Source organism: Penaeus chinensis, chromosome 5, assembly GCF_019202785.1.
Source record: "Penaeus chinensis breed Huanghai No. 1 chromosome 5, ASM1920278v2, whole genome shotgun sequence".
NCBI classification, from domain to species: domain Eukaryota; kingdom Metazoa; phylum Arthropoda; class Malacostraca; order Decapoda; family Penaeidae; genus Penaeus; species Penaeus chinensis.
The window spans coordinates 24,630,406-24,652,905 of NC_061823.1; the positions used below are offsets into that span (position 1 = coordinate 24,630,406).

The 22,500-nt window shown below is 43.6% G+C and overlaps 1 protein-coding gene across 7 annotated transcripts in view; it reads right to left on the reverse strand.

The window, feature by feature from the left end:
• Positions 1-22,500, reverse strand: part of LOC125025628 (sine oculis-binding protein homolog) — a 265,309-nt gene that overhangs the window by 63,804 nt on the left and 179,005 nt on the right. For 4 of the 7 annotated variants that reach the window (XM_047613685.1, XM_047613686.1, XM_047613687.1 and 1 more), the window contains one exon: positions 170-539. In XM_047613685.1, the coding sequence (XP_047469641.1) occupies positions 170-539 (370 nt within the window). Of the gene's footprint in view, positions 1-169; positions 540-12,516; positions 12,645-21,055; positions 21,194-22,500 lie in introns of those variants that run through there. The other 3 variants (XM_047613688.1, XM_047613689.1, XM_047613691.1) reach the window with 3 other exon arrangements.

Here is a 22,500-nt window from a genome sequence, read left to right on the forward strand (position 1 = left end):
TGCTTCTCATGTCCTTCCTCCTCCTCCTACTCCTCCTCTTCCTCTTCCTCTTCCTCTTCCTCCTCTTCCTCCTCCTCCTCCTCCTCCTCCTCCTCCTCCTCCTCCTCCTCCTCCTCCTCCTCCTCCTCCTCCTCCTCCTCCTCCTCCTCCTCCTCTCCCTCCAACCTACCTGACTTGGGCGTGCTTCCCCGCGAGGACCCCGATCCCTCCGTCTTCCCGGGGCTCAGACTCCGGGCGCTGCTCTCGATCTGAGCGGGAACGGGCATGCCGTCGGAATCCAGCGAATCGGCGTCATGCTCGTGATCTGAAGGATGGGGCTGCGGGCTGTGATTGGCAGACGAGAGTGGCGGGCTCTGTCTGGGTTGGCGCGAAGGGCTGTGATTGGCGGTTCTCAAAGGGGGGCTGTTGCCGGCGGCGGCGGCGTGAGGGGGACTGTGGCTGGCGAAGCGGTGCAGCGACAGGCCGAGGGTGTCGCGACTGTCCACCTTCCCGTAGCCGTACAAGCCCAGTAATTCGTTCATGGCGGTCTCGGCGAACTCCTGCAACGGGAACGAGGGAATAATGTGATAAGGCTTGAAACAGAGACGAGGGACATACATATAATAACAATAATAATAATAATAATAATAATTAAGTTACCTCTTCAAATAAAGGAAGAAAAAAAAACAAAATCGTGAAAAATTATACAAAAAAAAAAAAAAAAAAAAACGCAAAATTATATGCAACGTAAGATAACAACCACTGTGAATATTGATCTCCTTAAAACAAAAATTGTCTCTGCGTCCACCATCAGCAACATAAGTGGAGACCATTACAAAATTTAATCTTTCTAGACGTTATTACACAATTTTCGTCATTATGATCTTCAATGCCAGTGTTCAGCGTAACTTCGTGGTAATAGGACGTCATCTAAGTCTAATGTTCCCCTTGATCGATGCCGAAATTAAGGAGATGGGGCGGTCGCGTAATTTTGTCCTTCATCAAATCTAATTCATGATTCCGTGATGATGACGTTATGTGCTTAAGCTGATGCTGTTGTGGTTGTGATAACGTTGATGATAACTGGGGATAATGATAATCAAGCCTACAAGCGATGTTGGTTATGACAGTGATAGTGATGATGGTAACGATTATGATCACGTCCTTCTCCAATTGAAAAGAAAATTTATATAAAATAAGATAATGAAAATAATGATAAACTGAAGATAACTTCGAATCGTCATCGACCATAGGTTGTGTTCTCGAATATCATACAGACACCTGACCTGGCCTTCCCCCCTCCCCCTTCCCCTTCCCCTTCCCCTTCTCCTTCTTCTTCTCTCCTTTCTCCTCTCTCTCTTCTCCACTTTGCATTCTCTACTCCATTTCTCTTCCCTTTTGCTCTTCTCTTTCTTTTCATCTCTTCTCCCCCTCCCCCCTTTCAGTTTTCTTTTCTCTCTTTTTTCTCCACTCTTCCCCTCTTCCTCCTAACCATTTCCCCTTCTCTCTCTCTCTCTCTCTCTCTCTCTCTCTCTCTCTCTCTCTCTCTCTCTCTCTCTCTCTCTCTACATCTCTCTCTCTCTCTCTCTCTCTTTCTACATCTCTCTCTCTCTCTCTCTCTCTACATCTCTCTCTCTCTCTCTACATCTCTCTCTCTCTCTCTCTCTCTCTACATCTCTCTCTCTCTCTCTCTCTCTCTCTCTCTCTCTCTCTCTCTCTCTCTCTCTCTCTCTCTCTCTCTCTCTCACCTTTCCTACTCGCATTTCCCACACTTCTCCCCTTTTCCCCTCTTTTCCCAATTCTCCCTCTTCCCAAGTTCTCCCTCTTGCTATTCCCATTCTCACCTATCTTCTTTCTCCCCCTCTCTTGTTCGCCCCATCAACCTTTTCCCCTGTTTTTCTCACTCTTTCTCTCCTCCGCTTTTCCTTTCTGCTCTTCCTTCTCTTCTTTCCCCTTCCCCCTCCCTTCTCCCGTTTCCCTTCCTCATAACACGACCTTCTTTATCAGAAACTTTATAATCTGTCAAGTAATAATAGTCTGGTAGGGAGTGGAGAGGGGGAGGAAGGAGAGAGGGAGGGAGAGAGAGAGAGAGAGAGAGAGAGAGAGAGAGAGAGAGAGAGAGAGAGAGAGAGAGAGAGAGAGAGAGAGAGAGAGAGAGAGAGAGAGAGAGAGAGAGAGAGAGAGTAGAGAGAGAGGCCAGAGCAGCAGGAGAGAGGAGAGAGAGAGAGAGGAGAGAGAGAGAGAGAGGAGAGAGAGAGAGAGAGAGAGAGAGGAGAGGAGAGAGAGAGAGAGAGATATATAGTGATCGAGAGAGAGAGAGAGGAGAGAGAGAGAGAGAGAGAGAGAGGAGAGAGAGAGAGAGAGAAGAGATGAGAGAGAGAGAGAGAGAGAGAAAGATGAGATCGAGAGAGAGAGGAGAGAGAGAGAGAGAGAGAGAGAGAGAGAGAGAGAGAGAGAGAGGAGAGAGAGAGAGAGAGAGAGAGAGAGAGAGGCAGAGACAGACAGGACAGAACATACATACAGACTGACAGAAAGACAGACAGACAGACACAGCACACACACACACACTTACAGAGAGAGGAGAGAGTGAGAGAGGAGGAAGAAGAGAGAGAGAGAGAGAGAGAGAGAGAGAGAGAGAGAGGAGAGAGAGAGAATGAGAGAGAGAGAGAGAAGAAGGAGAGAGAGAGAGAGACATACATACAGACAGACAGAAAGACAGACAGACAGACACACACACACACACACACACACTTACAGAGAGAGAGAGAGAGAGAGAGAGAGAGAGAGAGAGAGAGAGAGAGAGAGAGAGAGAGAGAGAGAGAGAGAGAGAGAGAGAGAGAGAGAGAGAGAGAGAGAGAGAGAGAGAGAGAGAGAGAGAGAGAGACATACACACACACACAAACACACACACACACACACACATACACACACACACACACACACACACACACATACACACACACACACACACACACACACTCCCACAGAGAGAGAGAGAGAGAGAGAGAGAGAGAGAGAGAGAGAGAGAGAGAGAGAGAGAGAGAGAGAGAGAGAGAGAGAGAGAGAGAGAGAGAGAGAGAGAGAGAGAGAGAGAATCGCGGGGTGGAAAGTGTAACATATAAGCAAGGAAAAAATCGAAAGCGAATGCATGGAATAGGAGAAAGGGAGAAAAGAAGAAGCAAAGATAAATCGGAATGAGAATGTCAGTGATGATTAAAAGATAAGAAAAAAAAAAACGCAAACCACACGTCAGTATAAAACAGAAACACTAGAGGAATATAGAAAGAATAAAATGACAGAAACGGAACAAAAGCCTAAAGGGAAGACAGGAAAAGAGAAAGCAGAATTGTGGATAAATGGATAAGATGAAGGAAAATATGAAGAAAGGAAAGAGAACAGAGAAGATAGAGAATATAATGAAGGAAAGAATGAACGTAAGAAAGAGAATGAAAGAACGTAAGAAAGATAGAGGAAGAGAGGAAGGAAGAATTTAAAGGAGAGGATATAAAGAAAATGAAATAACTGAAGAGAGGGGGAGAAGGGATGAAGGAAATAATTAAAGTGAACGGAAGAAAACAGGAGATGAAAAATGGAAAAAAAAAACGTTAAAGGAAAGTAAAGGAAAGTAAAAGACTGAAAGGAAAGGAAATAAAGAAAGTAACACAAATATGTAATAAAAGAGAGAAAGAAACGAAAGAAAAAAAAGGAAAATGAGGAAGAAATAGACAAAAAAAAAAAAAAATGAAACGAGGAAGAAGAAAAGAAAGAGAAGAAAGAAAAGAAAAAAAAAAGGACGAAAGAAAAGGAAAGGATTACAATGAATATAAAGGGGAAAGGAGGAACGAAGGGGTGGAGGGAGAGAGAGGGGGAGGGAGGTGGTGGTGGTGGTGGAGGGGGGGGGAGGGGAGGGGGAATGGGAGTTCAGGGAGGGTAAGGGGAGAGGCAGAAGAAAATACGAGCCCGAGATATCTTTTCTCTATTAAATGGGCAATCTGATCCCAGTTGCGAGATGTTTCAAATTGGACAACATGAGACTCGACGCACACAGGAGGAGGGGGAGAGGGGGAGAGGGGGAGAAGAGGGGGAGAAGAGAGGGGAAGAAGGGGGGAAAGGGGGGGAGAGGGGGAAGAGAGAGGGGAAGAGAGAGGGGAAGAGGAGGAAGAGAGAGGAGAGAAGGGGGGGAGAGGGGAGGGAAGGGGAAGGGGAATGGAGAGAGGGAGATGTGGTGGAAGAGAAAGGAAGGAGGAAGAGGGAAGGAGAGAGAAGGAGAGGAGATGGGGATTAGTTGTGAAGGAGAAAGGAGGGAGGACGAGGAGGGAGAGGAGAGGATTAATAAAGGAGGAGAAAGGAAAGTGGAGGTTAGTGGTGGAGGAGAGAGGTAGGGGAGAGGGGGATTGGTGGAGGAGGGGGAAGGGAGAGGGCGAGGGGAATAAGTGATGGAGGGGGAAAGAGGTAAGGCGGGAAATAAGGGAGAGATAAGAGGAAAGGAGGAGGGGCTAGCTGACTGAGGGAGAAAGAAGGAGAGAGGGAAGAGGGAAAGAAAGAGAGAAGGAAGAGGGGAAGAAGAAAAAGAATATTAGTTGAATAAGGGAAAAGGTGAAGGGAAAGGAAAGAGGTGGATAAAAGGAGGAAAAAGAAAAGAAAGAGGAAGAGAAGGAAGAAGACGAGAAAGAGATGGGGAAAAAAAAATAAGTGGAAGAGGAGAAGAGGAGAAGGAGGAGGTAGAAGGAGAAGGTACGATAAATATAATAACAGTTAACTTATCAAATATCCCATGTTTGCGCGTACGGCAGAGCAAGCAGGGGCACGGCGCACGAGGAAGGAGACTGCACGAGAGGTTGCACGGCAGAAGATGCACGTGCAAGATATGGTACGACAATGTGTTATGAAAACGAAATTCACTGTGACAGATACAGAAAAGCGCTATGGAAGAGAATGAATGATTTCATTGAGAAATTATTAATGCTCAGTCAATACTATTTTGACCAGTGGGACGGTATGAGGCGGTGGTGTTGAATGGCGATATTTGGAAAGACAAAGGAATACAACCAACATAGCAGAGATTGTTAGTATCGAGTCAGAATGAAGTTGTGAAACCAACCCATGTGAGACCGGATGAGGAAAACTTAAAGAACACGGAAAATGATTAGCGATAAATGATTTTCGCATATGAGAGATAGAGAGATAAAAATAGATAGAAACATAGACAGACAGATAAATATAGATAGATAGATTGATAGACTGTGATATAGATAGACAGATAGATAGATAGACAGATAGATAAATAGATAGACAGATAGATAGATAGATAGATAGATAGATAGAGAGAAAGAGAGAGAGAGAGAGAGAGAGAGAGAGAGAGAGAGAGAGAGAGAGAGAGAGAGAGAGAGAGAGAGAGAGAGAGAGAGAGAGAGAGAGAGAGAGAGAGAGAGATTTCCAGACGAGTTACTTGAAATATCTTGGGGAAAACAATTCTTCTTCTGCCTCCCCCGCCGACCCCCGTTTTCTTTGCAAGGAACTCAATGAAAACAGGTTAAGGGGCTAGTGGGCGGAGCTTGATATCTTAGAGGCTATTAATTATATCCCCGAGTAGGATAACACCAACACAAACAGACAAGCTTACGTGACCGCTTTATGCCCCCCTTCCCCTCCTCCCCACCCCTTCTTCCTCCTTCCTCCTCAACCTCCAAGCTCACCCCCCCCCCACTATTTACCCCCCCCACCTACCTCCTCATCGACCGTACCCCCCATCCCCCCTCCTCCCTCCCCCATCCCCCCTCCCCCTCCCCCCCGTCTTGTCTTATCCTTTGCGATAAACAAGACATCAGATACAAAACCAATAAATAGAAGCAAGTAACTAAGGTTGAGTCATTACTCAAGGCTTCCTCCCCGCGCACTCTCACCTCCCCTGGCGTCGGGGGCAGAGATGGAGAGAGTGAGTGAGAGAGTGAGTGAGGGAGTGAGTGAGTGAATGAGTAGGTGAGTGGTAGAGTGAGTGAATGAATGAGTAAGTGAGTGATAGAGTGAGTGATAGTGAGGGAGTGAATGAGTAGGTGAGTGGTAGAGTGAGTGAATGAATGAGTAAGTGAGTGAGTGAGTGAGTAGATGGATGAGTGAGTGAGTGAATGAGTAGGTGAGTGGTAGAGTGAATGAATGAGTAAGTGAGTGAGTGAGAGTAGATGGATGAGTGAGTGAGTAAATGAGTAGGTGAGTGGTAGAGTGAGTGAATGAATGGGTAAGTGAGTGAGTGAGTGAATAGATGGATGAGTGAGTGAGTGAATGAGTAGGTGAGTGGTAGAGTGAGTAAGTGATTGAGAGAGTGAGTGGGTGAATGGGTGGGTGGGAGGATATATGAGTAGGTGAGTGTTAGAATGAGTGAATGAGTGAGTAAGTGCATGAATGAGTAAGTGAGTGTGTGAGTGAATGGGTGAGTGGATGGAGTGAGTGAGTGAGTGAATGGGTGAGTGCATGGAGAGTGAGTGAGTAAGTGATTGAGAGAGTCAGTGAGTGAATGGTGGGTGGGAGGATATGTGAGTGGCAGAGTGTGTGTGTGTGTGAGAGAGAGAGAGAGAGAGAGAGAGAGAGAGAGAGAGAGAGAGAGAGAGAGAGAGAGAGAGAGAGAGAGAGAGAGAGAGAGAGAGAGAGAGAGAGAGAGAGAGAGAGGAGAGAGAGAAGAGAGAGAGAGAGAGAGAGAGAGAGAGAGAGAGAGATAGGGAGAGAGAGAGAGAGAGAGAGGAGAGAGAGAGAGAGAGAGAGAGAGAGAGAGAGAGAGAGAGAGAGAGAGAGAGAGAGAGAGAGAGAGAGAAGAGAGAGAGGGAGAGAGAGAGAGAGAGAGAGAGAGAGGAGAGGAGAGAGAGAGAAGAGAGAGAGAGAGAGAGAGAGAGAGAGAGAGAGAAGAGAGAGGAGAGAGAGAGAGAGAGAGAGAGAGAGGAGAGAGAGAGAGAGAGAGAGAGAGAGAGAGAGAGAGAGAGAGAGAGAGGAGAGAGAGAGAGAGAGAGAGAGAGGGAGGGAGAGGGAGAGAGAGAAGAGAGAGAGAGAGAGAGAGAGAGAGAGAGAGAGAGAGAGAGATATCCTCCATCTCGCCTTGATTACATATATGTCTTTACTTTATGGGTAATGAAACCCCCGCCGTGAAATAGATGGGATGGGGGGGGGGGGGATGGGGGGAAAATAACTCGAACGCAAAGGCCGTTTATTTTTTTTTCCTAATTGTAAGAAGATCCACGGAACGTATCATTATAGAGTGACACAGGATACCGCGTAGTCATAATTAGCGCGGGTAACGCGTCGGGCGGGCGCTGCGCCTCGCCGCCTCGTCCCCCTCCTCCTCTCTTCCGCCCCCCCCCCCCTCCGCCTTCCCCATCTTTCTCTTCCCTGCCCCTTCATCCTCTTTTGGCCCTCCAACTTCTCCCGTCTCTTCCCCATCTTCTTCTCTTCCTCCCGTCTTTCTCTCTTCAGTCACCCTGTCCTCCCCACCCCCTCCCAATCTTTCTCTTCCACGCCTCTTCCCCATCTTTCGTTCTTCTCCCCGTCCTTCCTTCTCCTTCTCTCTTCCGCCCCTCGCCCCTTTTCCATCTTTCTTCCGCTCCATTCCCCGCATCTTCCTCTCCTTTTCCTCCGCCTCCTTTCCCTTTTCCTCTCCCCCTCATCCTTCTCTTTTCCTTCTTTCTTCCTCTTCTCCATCTTCTTCCTCTCGTCCCCATTCCCTTTGCACCTTCACAAACTTTTCTGACTTTCTATAGATATTTCTGGGCCTTGTTCGTCAGTCTTTGTGATCTTTTGTGTGTCTGTCTGTCTATCTGTCTTTTCTCTGAATAGCCTGTCTGTCTTGTAAATATCCAGTTTCCATTAGCTCTTATCAAGTCGGACTATTTTCTTTTGTTCTCTCATCCGGATTATTGCAGAAGTTAAATCAACCGATACATTGAAATAGACTTTAATCTATGGCAACAGCAACAAATGAGGAAAAAAAAAATTGTCTCAAATTCCTGACTAATGACTATCTGAAGGTTCTAGATGCAAAGTAATAATAGCTGTAATAGAAAAAAAAAAAAAAAATCAGTTAAAATTAAAAAAGGCCTTTACGAGCGTCGATTTTGGTCAGACTTTAGCTTTAGCTATTTCAGCCCTTCCATGGTCTTCAGTTCATCGCAATAATAATAATTTTGTAAGTCTAAAAGCCACCTTCACTCCGGCAGATACACCCCCCAGTTGCTAGACCGGCATTTAATCTCCATGGAGGAAATATCGCTCTTAACTCTCCATAATGTTACGGAATTTGGACCGCCGCTGCCGCCATCAAGCAGAGAGTTCCTTTGCAGAAGACATTTAGTACGCCGTTTGTCCCCCTGTACTCCCAAGCGGAACCCGGAAGGCTCAAAAATCTTGACAAGTTATTTAGTGTTGAGTAAGATCATCGACTTTCATAGTTTACGTGAAGACCTCTGAGCTGGGAAAAGTAAGAGAACGAGGCCACAGGTGGTCGTACCCTTTCCGACCGCTGCTTGTGCGACAGGCTCTCATTCTCAAACAGGTGGTCGAGGTGATTGAAATTGGACAACGTGACACTCGACGCGCACTCCCGCTGCTTATCGTGCGAGGCTACTCCGTCCTGAAGCACACGATCGTACCCTTCCTCGCACGCCCACTGCTTGAAGGACGACCTTTCCCCCTTAAGCAGGTGGTTGTACCCTCTCCCGCTGCTTGAAGAACGACATTACTCCCTCGTTAAAACGTACGGCATCTTCACCTCCCCCGGTAGACTGGGGAGAGTGGGTGACTCGCGTGATATATCCCCCGTTATATATACACAAATATGTATGTTGGTGCTTTTGGCGTGGGCGGCATACCATGAAAGTCCAAATTTTGATCTATATTCCGCGTGCCACGATGATGATTTATCACTGTTAGATTTTACGCCCTCATATATACTCTTTCCAAAGCTATTTCTCCGCGCCCATATTTGATTTCCATCCCTCGGGAATTTAGGCAGCCGGAGGGAAAGAGCAAGCACCAATTAAAATTCCTCTTGGCACTCGTCACGCCCTTTTTCTTAACAGGCTGTCACCTTCTTTACTGGCCTGTGAAGGAATATCAACAGAGGAATCCAGACTCCGTAAAATGATTCTAAACGGAAAAGCAGTCATGTCGACGTCAATTTAATCGTATCTAAACGAAGAAAAATAAGCGAACGACCAAGGTAACTTTGAGGTTTCTTATGGCGTTGTAAAAGGACGCTTGCGAGAGATGGGGAAGGGGAGAGAGGAGAAAAGGAAGACAGATTGGGATGGGGATGAATAGAAATGAGGATGATGGTGATGAGCAGGGAGAGGAGGAGAAAAAGGGAGAAGATGAGGAGGAGGAGGCGGAAAAAGAAGAGGAGGAGGGGAAGGAGGAGGAGGAGGAGGAGGAGGAGGAAAGAAGAGAAGGAGGAGGAGGAAGAGGAAAGAGGAGGAGGAAGAAGAAGAAGAAGAAGAGGAGGAGGAGGAGAAGGAAAAGGAGAAGAAAAAGAAGAAGGAAAAGGAGGACGAAGAGATAAAACTCATCATCTATTATGTCAAAGAATCCAGCAAAGAAAGAAAGATGGAAAGAAAGAAAGAAAAAAAAAAGAAAGAATCTAAGCGAAATAAATAAACTGTTGTCAATTTTCACAAGCGTATTCCTTTCCTGATGCCAATTCACTGTACGTCTTTTAACAGATTTCCAGCTGTGTTCCCAGAGTGTTACAGAGGGAGAAAAAAATCTGCTACCCAGCTACCCACATTTTCGCCAGAGTTTTGAGTACCACATGAAACTTCAGACGTCTAGGGCAGTGCCAAAAGACCACTCTTCAGCTGACTTTTTCATAAACTCTCTTTCTTATTGCGTCTCTCTCTCTCTTTCTTCGTCTCTCTCTCTCTCTCTCTCTCTCTCTCTCTCTCTCTCTCTCTCTCTCTCTCTCTCTACATTTGTTTTTCTCTGTCCGTCTGTCTGTCTTAATACAAAAACATACATGCAGAAGATAACATGATCAATATGTAACACATTTCCTTTCTTATTATCGTTATCATTGTTATTATTAATAATATTATTAAATTTATTATTACTATAATCATTATTATTATTATGACTTTCATCATTATTATAATTATTGTTATTATTACTATTATAATCAATGTTATTATTATTATTATTATTATTATTATTATTATTATTACTATCATTATCATTATTATTATCAATATCACTATTATTATCTTTATCATCATCATCATTATCATCATTAATATTACTATCATCATCATCATTATTATCATCATTAATATTACTATCATCACCATCATCATTATTATCATCATCATTATCACTAATATCACCATCACCATTATTACTACTACTACTATTATCATTATCATCACTATCATCAATATATATATATATATTTTTTTTTGGGGGGGGGGGGAGGGGAAAGTCACCATACTTGGACTGTCAACTTCTTGGCTTGACAATTCATAAATTTTCTGACCGTCATCTTTCCCAATGACAAGGTGATGTGAGAGATTCCAGCTGTCACTCAACGGATCCCATGTATCATGGCTAAGGTAGTCGCAATACCGACGAGAGAAAGTCAGGTTTAAATTCGAGTTGTCTTGCTTTCACCTTCATGTTTCTTCAGGTATTTTATCTTGTCATAAATATTAATATTGAGTACTTTGCGATAAATATCTGTCGTTGGTGAAATATTTGCGATGAATAAAAAATATGAATTGAAATGCTAATGCTATTATAGACAATGATAATAATAATGATAATACTAATGGTGATAATCACAGTAATGATAATTATAATGATGATAATAACAACAGTAATGATAAAAATCATAATCACATCATTATCCTTATGATGATGATGATGAGGATGATGATGATGATGATGATGATGATGATGATAACACTATAATAATAATAATAATAATAATAATAATAATGATAACGATGGTGATAATGATAATCATAATGATAGTAATGATAATCATAATGATAGTAATGATAATAACAATAACAATAATAATAATGAAAACAACAACAATAATAATACTAACAATGACAATAACAACAATGACAACAGCAAAAAAAAAAAAAAAAAAAAAAAAAAATACAGCAGCAACGAAAATAACACCCGTCTTGCAAACCCGTTCAACCTCCACAGCAGTGCGACGACCCCCCCCCCCCCCCCTAGCCCTGCACCGGCCTCCATGACCCATCGCCAGAGGCTCTCCATGCGCGATCGGGCACAGGTGGCACGCTGCTCCTTGATGGTCCGTCACGCCTACGCCCATACTCTTCCATCTTTCTTTCTTTTCTTGCTCTCTTTCTGTCTGTCTTTCTATCCGTATGTTCTTTTAATGTTCGTTTTTTTTTTCTCTGTCTTTCTCTATCTGTGACTCTCTTTCTCTCTTTTCCTTTGTCAATGTCTCTTTCTCTTTCTTAATCTTCTGATTTTTCTCTCTCTGTCTCTCTTAATCTTCATTTTCTTTCTCTCTCTCTCTTTATTTACCCTCGTGTCTTTCTCTCTTTGTCTTTTATTTGTATCTTCCTCTCTCTTCACCCCCCCTCTCTCCCCAGCCCCCCCCCCCCCCTCTCTCTGTCAGTGCCATACCGGAGAGCCAGCTGGTCGTCCCTCCACCACCTGGCAGCTCCACCACATGTCTCGTACTCACGCCCAGGTCGCTGCCACAGACCATCGCTCACAGCAACCCCTACCCAACTTTACCCTGCCCGCCCACATTAAGCATTAGCCTCCTTTACTTTACCTTTCCCTGACCTCCGTCCCCAACGTTAGCTTTCCTCACCCTGGCCATCAGTAGCAACCCTTACCTTAGCTTACCCTGCCCATCCTCAGTGAACCTTTCCTTAGCTTGCCCTACCCACCAGCGGCAAACATTACCCTGTTTCTTCTTGTCTACTCACAGAAAACTTTGACTGATCTTAACTTGCTATTCCCTGCCCACCTTAAACAAAGCTTACCCTACTTTGCTCTGCCCACCCAGAGCATAGCTTATCCTAGCTTGCCCAGCCCACCTTCATCAAAGGCCTGTCCACCCACACACCTCCCTCCGCCTATCCACAGGAATGAGCCAACAGTCGAACCGCTTTCTATTTTCCTTTCGAAGGGTCAATCTCACGGAAATAAACTCCGAGGGAGGTCTGATGTGGCGTGAACTGGGCCAGAGACTTGGGTAGAAATAGTTCGGGAGAAGAGGAAGGAACTGCCTGATGGATGGGCGATTAGATGGATGGATGCAGAGATAAAGTGATTCATGAGAAGAATGATAGAAACGAGGAGATAGATAGGAAGGCACACGGAATTGGATTGAGAGGAAGAAATCAGACATAAGAAATATATTATAAGACGAATAGAGATATATATACAAGTAAAAAGGTACATAGTTGAAGTTACTTTCGTGATTAGCTTATAAATATACGTATATAGAAAACAAAAGAGAACAAACAAAATAGACAGTAAGGCAACACAAGCCACACAGGAAGCTGTTCCTACTTCTTTCCACAGAAGGCGACCCTCGTGTCTATGTAGGCCTATATTTGACGGTTCTTCTCTTTGTTCTTCGTGTGACAGTTCTTCAAAGTCTAGCTTCTAGCACTATCTGGTATCAAAGGCTGATACGTGTCTGATTTAGAGCCATAGATGTAGCAACCATTAGTAAGCGAAGGAATGGATTTTTTCTAAGCACTTTGTATACATTCCCCATTCCTCTCAACAAGAAAGAGAAACTATAGCCCGCGCCCGACCGCCTGCCCCACCCGCAAACGCCACACCAAAAATACTTGCAACCTCCCTCCTCCACCGCACCCACCCTCTACCCCCTCCTCTCCTTCTCTTCCTCTTTCTCTCCCTCTACCTCACACTCTTCATCGGCTCCCTTTCTCTACCTCTCCCTCGCCCTCCCCTGCCTTCCCCTAGCTCACACCTTCCCCCTCTCCCAACCAACCGCCCTCCTTTCCCTCCCTTCTACCCAACATACCACTCTTCACCCCTTCCCTCAAATCCTTCTCCTCTCACCCCCTCTTCCTCCAAACTAAACATCCCCCCCTTCTCCTCCCTACCCCTACCCCTCCCCTGCTTGTCTCCATGGGCATACCCAGCACACTTCGCCATCGCCCTACGTTCTTTCTCTCGTCCGCCCGGATACAGTCGCCGCCGTCAGGAAGGTCGTGTGATCGCTCTTTGTCTTATTTAAGGGCTAGAATTCTTCCTGCTGCTTAGAAAAATAAAGATCTCGGTTCTATTTCTCTTCCTTTGTGTTTTTCCGTGTTTCTGGGAGAATGTATAATGTTTTTATTTATTTTTTCTCTTTAAATCTCATTCTCCTCTTTCCTTTCTCCTTTTCTTTGTTATGTTCTTGGGCTCTTTCTAGTGTTTTACCTCATGCTTAGTGTCTGTTTCTCTTGCCTTTATTTTCGTTCACTATCATCACCCACTTTTTTATCTCTCATTTCCTGCACTTCCGCATTTCCTACGCTCCACAAAATATCTCTCTTCCTCCTTCGCCTTTCAAGAACGCATTTTCTGCACCTATTTCCACCCAGCAATAACCTTCAGTGCGTCCATCGTCGTCCTTCCCTCCCTCGAACGCCCTGGATGCCCCTCCTCGCCTCTCGCCCTCCCCTCAATAAACGGCTCATCTCGCATCACTCATTTCCTCGCTCCTCAGGAAAGAGCGGTCTTGGCACGCGCCTCCTCCGCCCCGGGTCTCTCTCCCCCGGGGCCTCCTCCTCTAGCCGGGTCGCCTTTCTTCCTCGAGCTCCTCCTCCTCTCCCCCGGGGGCGCGGCGGCGTGCAAGGCTCCTGTTTCTTCTCCGTTCCGTAGGCTTCCATCTCTAGGGAAACGTCCTGTAGGCCTCTCGACTTACATTCATATTATAAATGGTTTCCGCTTACACAGCTGTTTGTCATATTGTAGTTCCAACGCCCTTGTAGCTGCAGATACCTCGAGACATAGCGCTTCCTAAAACGCATTATAAATACCCGTCCACAGGAACGTACTGTCCACGTCTACACCTACAACGATTTTTCAACCCTGACGTAGATTAGCCCTTGCATCGGTACACATGCTTCCCAATATGTCTTCGTAGATATGCCGCCGAGACCGTTGCACACTTTGACATATACTTGTCACCAACATCCATAAGCAAACAGTCTCCCAACTCACTTGCACATTCCGACCTCACAGCCACGCCCACGTGTACACTAAAAACGGTCGCACAAACATACGTACACGCACACATGGCACCGACACCGATACACACATATTATGTACATCTGCGCACGACACTCTTACATAATGCTACATGACATGGCATTGCCTCAATTTGAATGAGGGCTCGGCAGATCTCCAGTAAATTATTAATACACACAAACGTTTCATCTAATGAAAGCTCAGAAATAGTTGCAATGTCTGCTGCCAAACCTATTTAACAAGAAATTCAATAATCTCCCCTATGTATATGTTTTGGTATTTGTGTATCTGTGCCTGTCCGTTTTTTTTTTTTTTTTTAATGCTTAAACCTGCTTATCTGCACTTACACTTCCTCTTCGTCCGTCTCTTTTTCTCTTATCGCAGTCATTAAGGAGTAAAGCTCACGCGTGAAAAAGCAGCCCCGCTTCCCCTTGGCAGAAAGGTACTTTTCTGGCTCGCCGCGATCGTCTTTCCCGCTCCTTTTACAGGCCTTTTCGTCCCTCCCTTCACCCCTCTCCCCTCATTTTATCTCTCTTTCCCCTCCTTCCATCCCCCTCTCCACCTATTTCCACCCTCAGAAGACGCCCTTCGACAGGTATTCGGTTCCCATCGGGTGGGCGTAGCACCCTCGCTCCCGCCGCCTGATTTATGAGCACCTAAAGAAATTGAAAGGTTACGGGCCGTTCCCAGCTAATGAGCAACGCGGCCACATCAAGCCCCTGTCGACAGCCCTTCGTGAGAATCTTTGGCAGGGGATCCGAGGCTGTGTTTGCTTATAGAGATCGTCGTCGGTCGCTCTATATCCTCGCATATAGAACCTCTTATGAAAACACTCAGGCTATTAATACTCCCGTCTGACATTTCAGCGTAGCGTTTTTTCTTACGTCCTCTATGAAATTTATCGAGTACTACGTTCCCCTCTTCTTTCTTTCGCATTCGTGTAGCTCTGGTACGGATGGAAAAGTAAGCGCTGTTTTTGCTTCTCATTTTTACCAATAAGACAAAAAATTGTGCGCGTACATTTATTTTCATTCATTAAAGCATTACTCTTCTGTAGATAAAACGTTCTATTACAACAAAATGCTTCATTAACTTTTTCTTGTGTATGGAGAATCATATAATAAAGATTATACATTTATTCCCATACCTTGAAAGCAAACAATGTATGCCACTTTAATATTCCAATCATTATGCAGGAATTTTTATTGCGCTACATATGACTTTATGAATTCGCGCTGACAGTTAAAAGGGAATTATTAACTAGATTCATATTTCCTGACAAAACAAAAGATTTTAGAGCTTCATTCTACTCATTTCTTATTCGGCAACTTTCCGTGTTCAAGCACAAGCTGACACAGGAAAATAAATGTGTTCTCTTCAAGATACGTGAAAGCGCAAGCATGCAATAGAAAAAAAAGGGAAAAAAGCAAAAGCACGATATTGAAATGCAATTCATTATCTCCTTTTGCATTCTACTTGCGCTCATCATCATACTAATCACATTAAAATTGACTAAAACAGCGTTTAATAAGAACCTGTCATGACAGCCATATATCACTGGCTAACAAACACACATGCCAATTTTAAAATATCTTTATTCTGGCTTTTACTTCGTCACAAACCAGTAAGACTATTTGATCTCTACGCAAGTATGAGTAACTGTCAATAGCCAAATACACGAACTTGCTAATTGACGAGGGCAAGCAAGAAGACAACAGGTATGCGTTAAAAGCAGGTGCACGGCCACAAGCACTCTCATTCTGCTGAGAGGCATCCGCGCTGCCATTTCCGTTGTTGAGAAGCACCATTAACATACCATCCATGCTGCCGATCTGCTCTGCATGTAGCACCCCGAGCGCTTTGGCTGCTGCTAGTGTGAATGAGTGATTGGATGAGGGAGGAAGAAGAGGAGGGAGGGAGGGAGGGGGGGAGTGAGGGGAGGGAGGGAGGGAGGGAGGGAGGGAGGGAGGGAGGGAGGGAGGGAGAGAGGGAGGGAGAGGGAGAGGGAGAGAGAGAGGGAGAGAGAGGGAGAGAGAGGGAGAGAGAGAGAGAGAGCGAGAGAGAGCGAGAGAGAGCGAGCGAGATCGAGATCGAGAGAGAGGTGTGTGAATGATACCTAGATAGACAGACAGATAGACAGAGACTGAAATTAAAGAGGAAATCCTAATTCCTCGTTTTATCGAGACAAGGACTCGAAGTGGCCAACACAGCAGGAAGAACATACTAGGCAACAGCAGTCATTCGCTTTAACAAGCAGCAGCGAGAATCCTCACGGCCTTCAACAAATTGGTCTCAAAAAAAAAAAAAAAAAAAAAAAAAAAAAAAATATATATATATATATATAAACAAAATAATGATAATGATAATAACAAGATGATAAGAATCATAACAACCGCAATAATAATATAAATGATAATTACAACAATAATAATAAATCCATAACTGTTACCATGTGCATCATAAAAAATAGAAAGATGAATATAATCGTCTCATATTCGATACTTCAGGCAAATTTAATATGATAATTCTAAGCAATTTACATCCATTGCTTTATCTATCACAACTGTTGGAAATATATGCATAAAATGACCCGTCGAGAGACAGTAAAAACCATACCCAGTGATCAAAAGCCAATTTATTTTGGCAACCGAAGTATATGAAACTTGAACGTGCTATAAAAAAGAGAGATAAAAAAAAAATCAAAACGTTAGAGCTTCGCCAAGAAACATAGGTAGAAAACATGCATAGCAATCTGGGTTTTTTTTCTCACATAGGGAGATTCACATGGGCAAAATAAATGCTAATCAACATCAGAGATAAGTGTAATATCTAAGTTTAGAATCATATTGCAAAAGCCAGGCTGTACGTCTGAGCCACAACTCTCTCAAGACAATTTCCTGCTTCTCCTAATGTTACTGTTCACATGGAAGCTGTTCATCTAGTAGGAAGAGTGAACTGTTCAACAAAATTGGGAGTTACTGATAAAATTAACGGAAAACACGAAACTAAGCATCAACAACAGCCATTAATCTCAAGTCTTATCAGGCTTTGAAATATATCCAAGATGAACAACAATGTTTTTTTTTTTTTTTTTTTTTTTTTTGCTAGTCTCCTTATCTCGAAAATCTCACATTTTTCCTACTTTTTTACCAAGAGTTAGAAAAACAATTAGATGCAATTTGTCTCTCCTAAATATACTGCACACACTATATGATGTTCAGTGATATCACTTTGTTTTACTGTCACTAGATTGCTATCTCATTATAACTCATATAGCTTATACAATTATCTACATATATTTATCGCCATCTCTAAACCGTTTACAAATATTTGTTTAGCTGAAATGATTTTTTTTTTTTCAAATTATCTCTGTGGTCCCTGCTCTTGGAAGTTCGACGTAAATTGATAACGATAAATTTGAACTCGACATGAACTAATTTGAAAGGAGCTGGGTAAAGCTGAGAAATTTCTCCTTAATCTGGACATGAAGGGCGGACAACGGTGATTTACTGTCTTGATAACAGATATGATCTGCACTCATTTATACAACCTGATTACACTGGATCCCACGACTTGCATGTTCTGTCCCCGTTCGCCATTTGTCAGCAGCCTGGGGACAGCATAATGCTTATCAACAACAATCCCATCGCTATTATCATCAATTGTGCTACTACCATCATCAGTACTTTCATTCCCTTGTTTATTATAACAAATCTATGGTAACACCATTGTCACCACCATTACTATTATTAACGACTGTGACACACTATTAACTATCTTTACCATCATTTATAACTCCACCACAACTACCTAATGAAATCTCTGGCACCATAATGATTTTTACCATTACCATTATTAATAATTTTCATTGTCATTACCCATTGTAGTGAAAGGGATGTGAAGGTAGAATGGCCCAAAAAATCGTTTATAACCCATTCTTTGTATGCCTTTATTTGAGAGGAAAAGGATGGGCGTTATAACCGTACCATTATCCTTATTGACAACTTATACAGCCCCAACAAAATCCCATTAACAACTTCCAACTGCAGCCACCACCACCGCCACTCCCAACAGCCTTCCATCACCACGAGAGTTGCCTGGTGACAACACCTCGGTGAGTTAGGGAGTGGGAGAGCGGAGGACAAAGCTCACCTAATCATTTTCTATTCTTAGAATCTCACTTTTTGTGTGCTTTTACTGTAATTCGTCTTACTTTTGATGTCTCAGTAAAGGAGGGGAGTTTTAAGGATGTATTTTATTTATATTAATGGGCATCACTTAGCGTACTATTGCTCCTAAGTGCGTACAATGTTGTTATAGCAAAAGTTGTGATAACCTCATTTTTCTACATGTAAGAGTAAAAGCAACTTCTCAGAAATTGTAGTGTTTTTATGTTCCAACATGTTTAGCTGCGCCACCATCTTCCTTGTTAACCTGAAATGTTATTTCATCTCATTTTACCAACTTATATCTTTAAGGACAGTTGTTGGTTTCGGCATGAGAAGTATAATAAAAATGGTGATGGTGATGATGATGAAGACGAAGATAAAGATGATAAATAACAATAATGGTAGTAACAATAATAATTAATAATAATAGCAATAATAATAAGAATGATAATAAAAAAACACAGTAATATTAATAATCAAAATAATATTACACATTAAAACAATATAATACTCCATAACGATAATGTCAAAAGTGGAAGTAGCAGACATAATAATGATAAATAAATCAACAAAACAAACAAGAATCGTGGTAACAGCATTGCCCAATTACAAAACCCCTTCCTCGAGAGCCCTTGAACCCGACAGCAGCGACCGAAAGCGCCAATCGGCCCGACCTACGCGAGGCCCTTACGCACATGTGTCGTCGCCTCCCATTGGCTCGCTTGCGTGTGACTTGTCGCCAACCAGGTGGTCCTCGAGTTACCACTGTGCTGACGTCACCGCCCGCTCTTTATTGCCGTCTGTTTCTCTCGCTCGCTTTTTTTCGTGGGTATTTATTTTGATGAAAGTTCCTCCTGTTCGGACGTGCGTGTGTTCGTGTTCGTCATGTTTTTTTTTTTTCTATTGGTGTTTTTGTTTTGGGGACGAGATGAGGTCGCGAGACTGAAGGCGGGGAGGAAAGGTAATTTGATATTCGTTACTAATACTTCCGTCTTCTAGATAATTTGTTGCTCATCGTAATACGTCCACTTCCCTTTCGAGGGAAGATTAATTCACGTTTATAAGCCCCAAAGAAATTAAACATCATTCCCTCCTTTTATTACCCGCCAGTCACCAACGTTTCCCCAACTTCAACTAATTCCGTATCTACACACACATTTGGCATCGTCTTTCGCAACGTATTCCACTTGTTTAATCCCTTGTCCCCTGAATTAGCATTGCTTTTGCTGACCACGTTCTTCTTCGTTCACCCTTGAAGTTATCATTTAATTAGTACACTTACTGTATGTTGATAATTCACTCTCTACAGTATTTGTAAACACTTCATAACTCTTTAGAGTAACTATGATATCTCACATGCACATCTCTCACTCGCTTTCTTCCTTTAAAATAAAAAAAATAATAAATAACCATTCACGAGAGTTAAAACGTGACAAGAACCAACCATCAAAATTGTTTTTCTTTCATTCATTTTTTTAAATCCTTATAACCTCTTCAAGAACACGGGGGGGTGATTAATAAGGATAAGTATGTCACGATGTCACCTTCATCATTAACACGTACAGGTTGTCACGCGGCGTCAAGTCACAGTTCACTCTAATTATGCCAGGTCCATGCGGCACACAACGAAGGGCAAGAGACATTCCACTCTACGCAGTCAGGTTCGTCGACCGTCTTTCGTTACACAAGTTATTTCGTTGTAACTTTGACGTTGGTTTCTTGGGTTGATGTTCTTTCGTTCGAGCTGCAATATTTTTTTTTTTACACGTAAGTTATGATTTCACGTTTCTTGTTTTAATTCACTGGTCGTTTCTTGAATTAGAAGATGCTCTGTTTCTCCTGCTTGGATTTTTTGGAAACCGCCAGTGATGTATAAAAACAGAAAAAAAAAAAATGTGTGTGTGTGTGTGTGTGTGTGTGTGTGTGTGTGTGTGTGTGTGTGTGTGTGTGTGTGTGTGTGTGTGTGTGTGTGTGTGTGTGTGTGTGCGGTTGCTTGAGTGTGATTATATATATATACATATACATATACATACACGTACATATATACAATATATGTACGTATGCATGCGTGCAAGTATGTATGTAAGAATATAAAGACATATATACACATATATCCATATACATGAATATTTATAGACACACACATTGTGTACATAATGCTGCCTCACAGTCTATATGCACACAACATGACATTTTACAGATTTGAAAACAAAACGAAAACTGCAGATTTCCGCCACGGCAACATTAGTGCAACGTTTCACCACAAAGTCCCTGTTACCGAAGAAATGTAAACTAGAGGGACTCGAGTTTCGTTCCCACACGGGCTGCAAAGATGACAAATAAAGCTGAATGAAGTGATTCTTGAAAAAAAAAAAAAAAAAAAAAAACGAAGGCTATCCATTTTTCCATTTCTCACTGCACATTTGCTTTCTGGATCACATTAGTCACTTATCTCAAAATTGCACTGATTGTAACGACGTATTGTTTTTTATTTGTATTAGCACACATACAAATTACATAGTCATTTCACTGCATTCGACCAGAAGGCGAAAACTTTGCTTTACCGGGGAAAACAATATCAAAACATACAACACACAATTGAAAGTTAGTAATAAATCATCATCCTACTGTAATAAAAGCAAAATATCCTACAGGTTATCATTAACACAAACCCTTTTCCCCAAAAACCGAGAGAAAAAGAATCACCAATAAAAGTCCACTATGCAGCGAGGCAATAATTTAGGCCAGTCCCCCCACCCAAGGGAGCACGGGTAGAGCGCCGACCACGTTCTCTCGCCGGCAAGGCCAGGTGGAAACTGATCTTCGCGACCGCGGTCCGCCTGTCTGGCAATACCCAAGCCCCCTGGTGACGAACACACAAACTAACTCATCCTGAGAATTAGGAGTACCCCCTTTCAAGCGAGCGAGATTTTGTTGACAGTAATATAATATTGGAGGATGTGGCGTGATTTATGGGCGGAATCGGAGGGCTTCACAACGGCCGCGAATCAGGGCCTTGTTGTGACAAAAAGCAAACACGGAAACCCGCGCCGTATGGGGAGAGGGGAGGGAGCGCGATGCTAATAAGAGTGACCCCTATTAAACGCATTTCATCGGCGGTAAGTGTGCAATGGGCTTGGCTGGAGCAGTTAATTTCGTTTTTACTAGCTGATAACGGATGACGCTCTTTTCTCACCATGAGCTGATAAACAAATGGAAAATTAGAAATGAGAAAAAAATAAACGGAACGGGAAACAAAACGAGCAATTCAGACAAGAAAATTGATACCTCCGGTAGGGGCCTCTCTCTCCTTCTCTCCTGACGTCCCTCTTGCCTCCTCTCTCTCTCTCTCTCTCTCTCTCTCTCTCTCTCTCTCTCTCTCTCTCTCTCTCTCTCTCTCTCGCTCTCTTCGCTCTCTCTCTCTCTCTCTCTCTCTCTCTCTCTCTCTCTCTCTCTCTCTCTCTCTCTCTCTCTCTCTCTCTCTCTCTCTCTCTCTCTCTCTCTCCACTTTCCATTCCTCTGTTCTCTTTCTCCCTTCCTCTTTTTCTTCCCCCTCTCTATCTTCCCTGCCCTCCTCTCTCCCTCCCCATTCTCTTCCTCTTCCCTTCCTCCCTTCCTCTCTTCTCCCCCCCCCCTCTCTCTTCCTTCCCTCCCTCTCTCCCTCCCTTTTCCATTCCTATCTCCTCTCTTCCTCCCTTTCTCTCTTTTTCCCCCTCTCTTGACGTCATATCGCAGATGTACACTACGATCAAGTTACTTCCCCGTTCGCTCCTGCCGGGATCCCTGAGCCGCCTAAGAACCGAACTATCATACGGTCGGAAGCGGATCAATTTTCGCCCAACTCTCGTTACGCCCTTGCCTTCCTCCGGCGATCGTCACAGGGCCGCTCCGGAGGAACGCAGACGTCGTTCTTTGCCGACTCCAGATTAAGCGGAATGGAAGACGTCAGTGGGATATTCAAGTATTCAGGAGGAGGAAGAGGAAAGGGAAAAGGTGGAGGAAGAGGAAGAGGAGGAGGAAGAGGAAGGGGAAAAGGTGGAGGAAGAGGAAGAGGAGGAGGAAGAGGAAGGGGAAAAGGTGGAGTAAGAGGAAGAGGAGAAGGAAGAGGAAAGGGAAG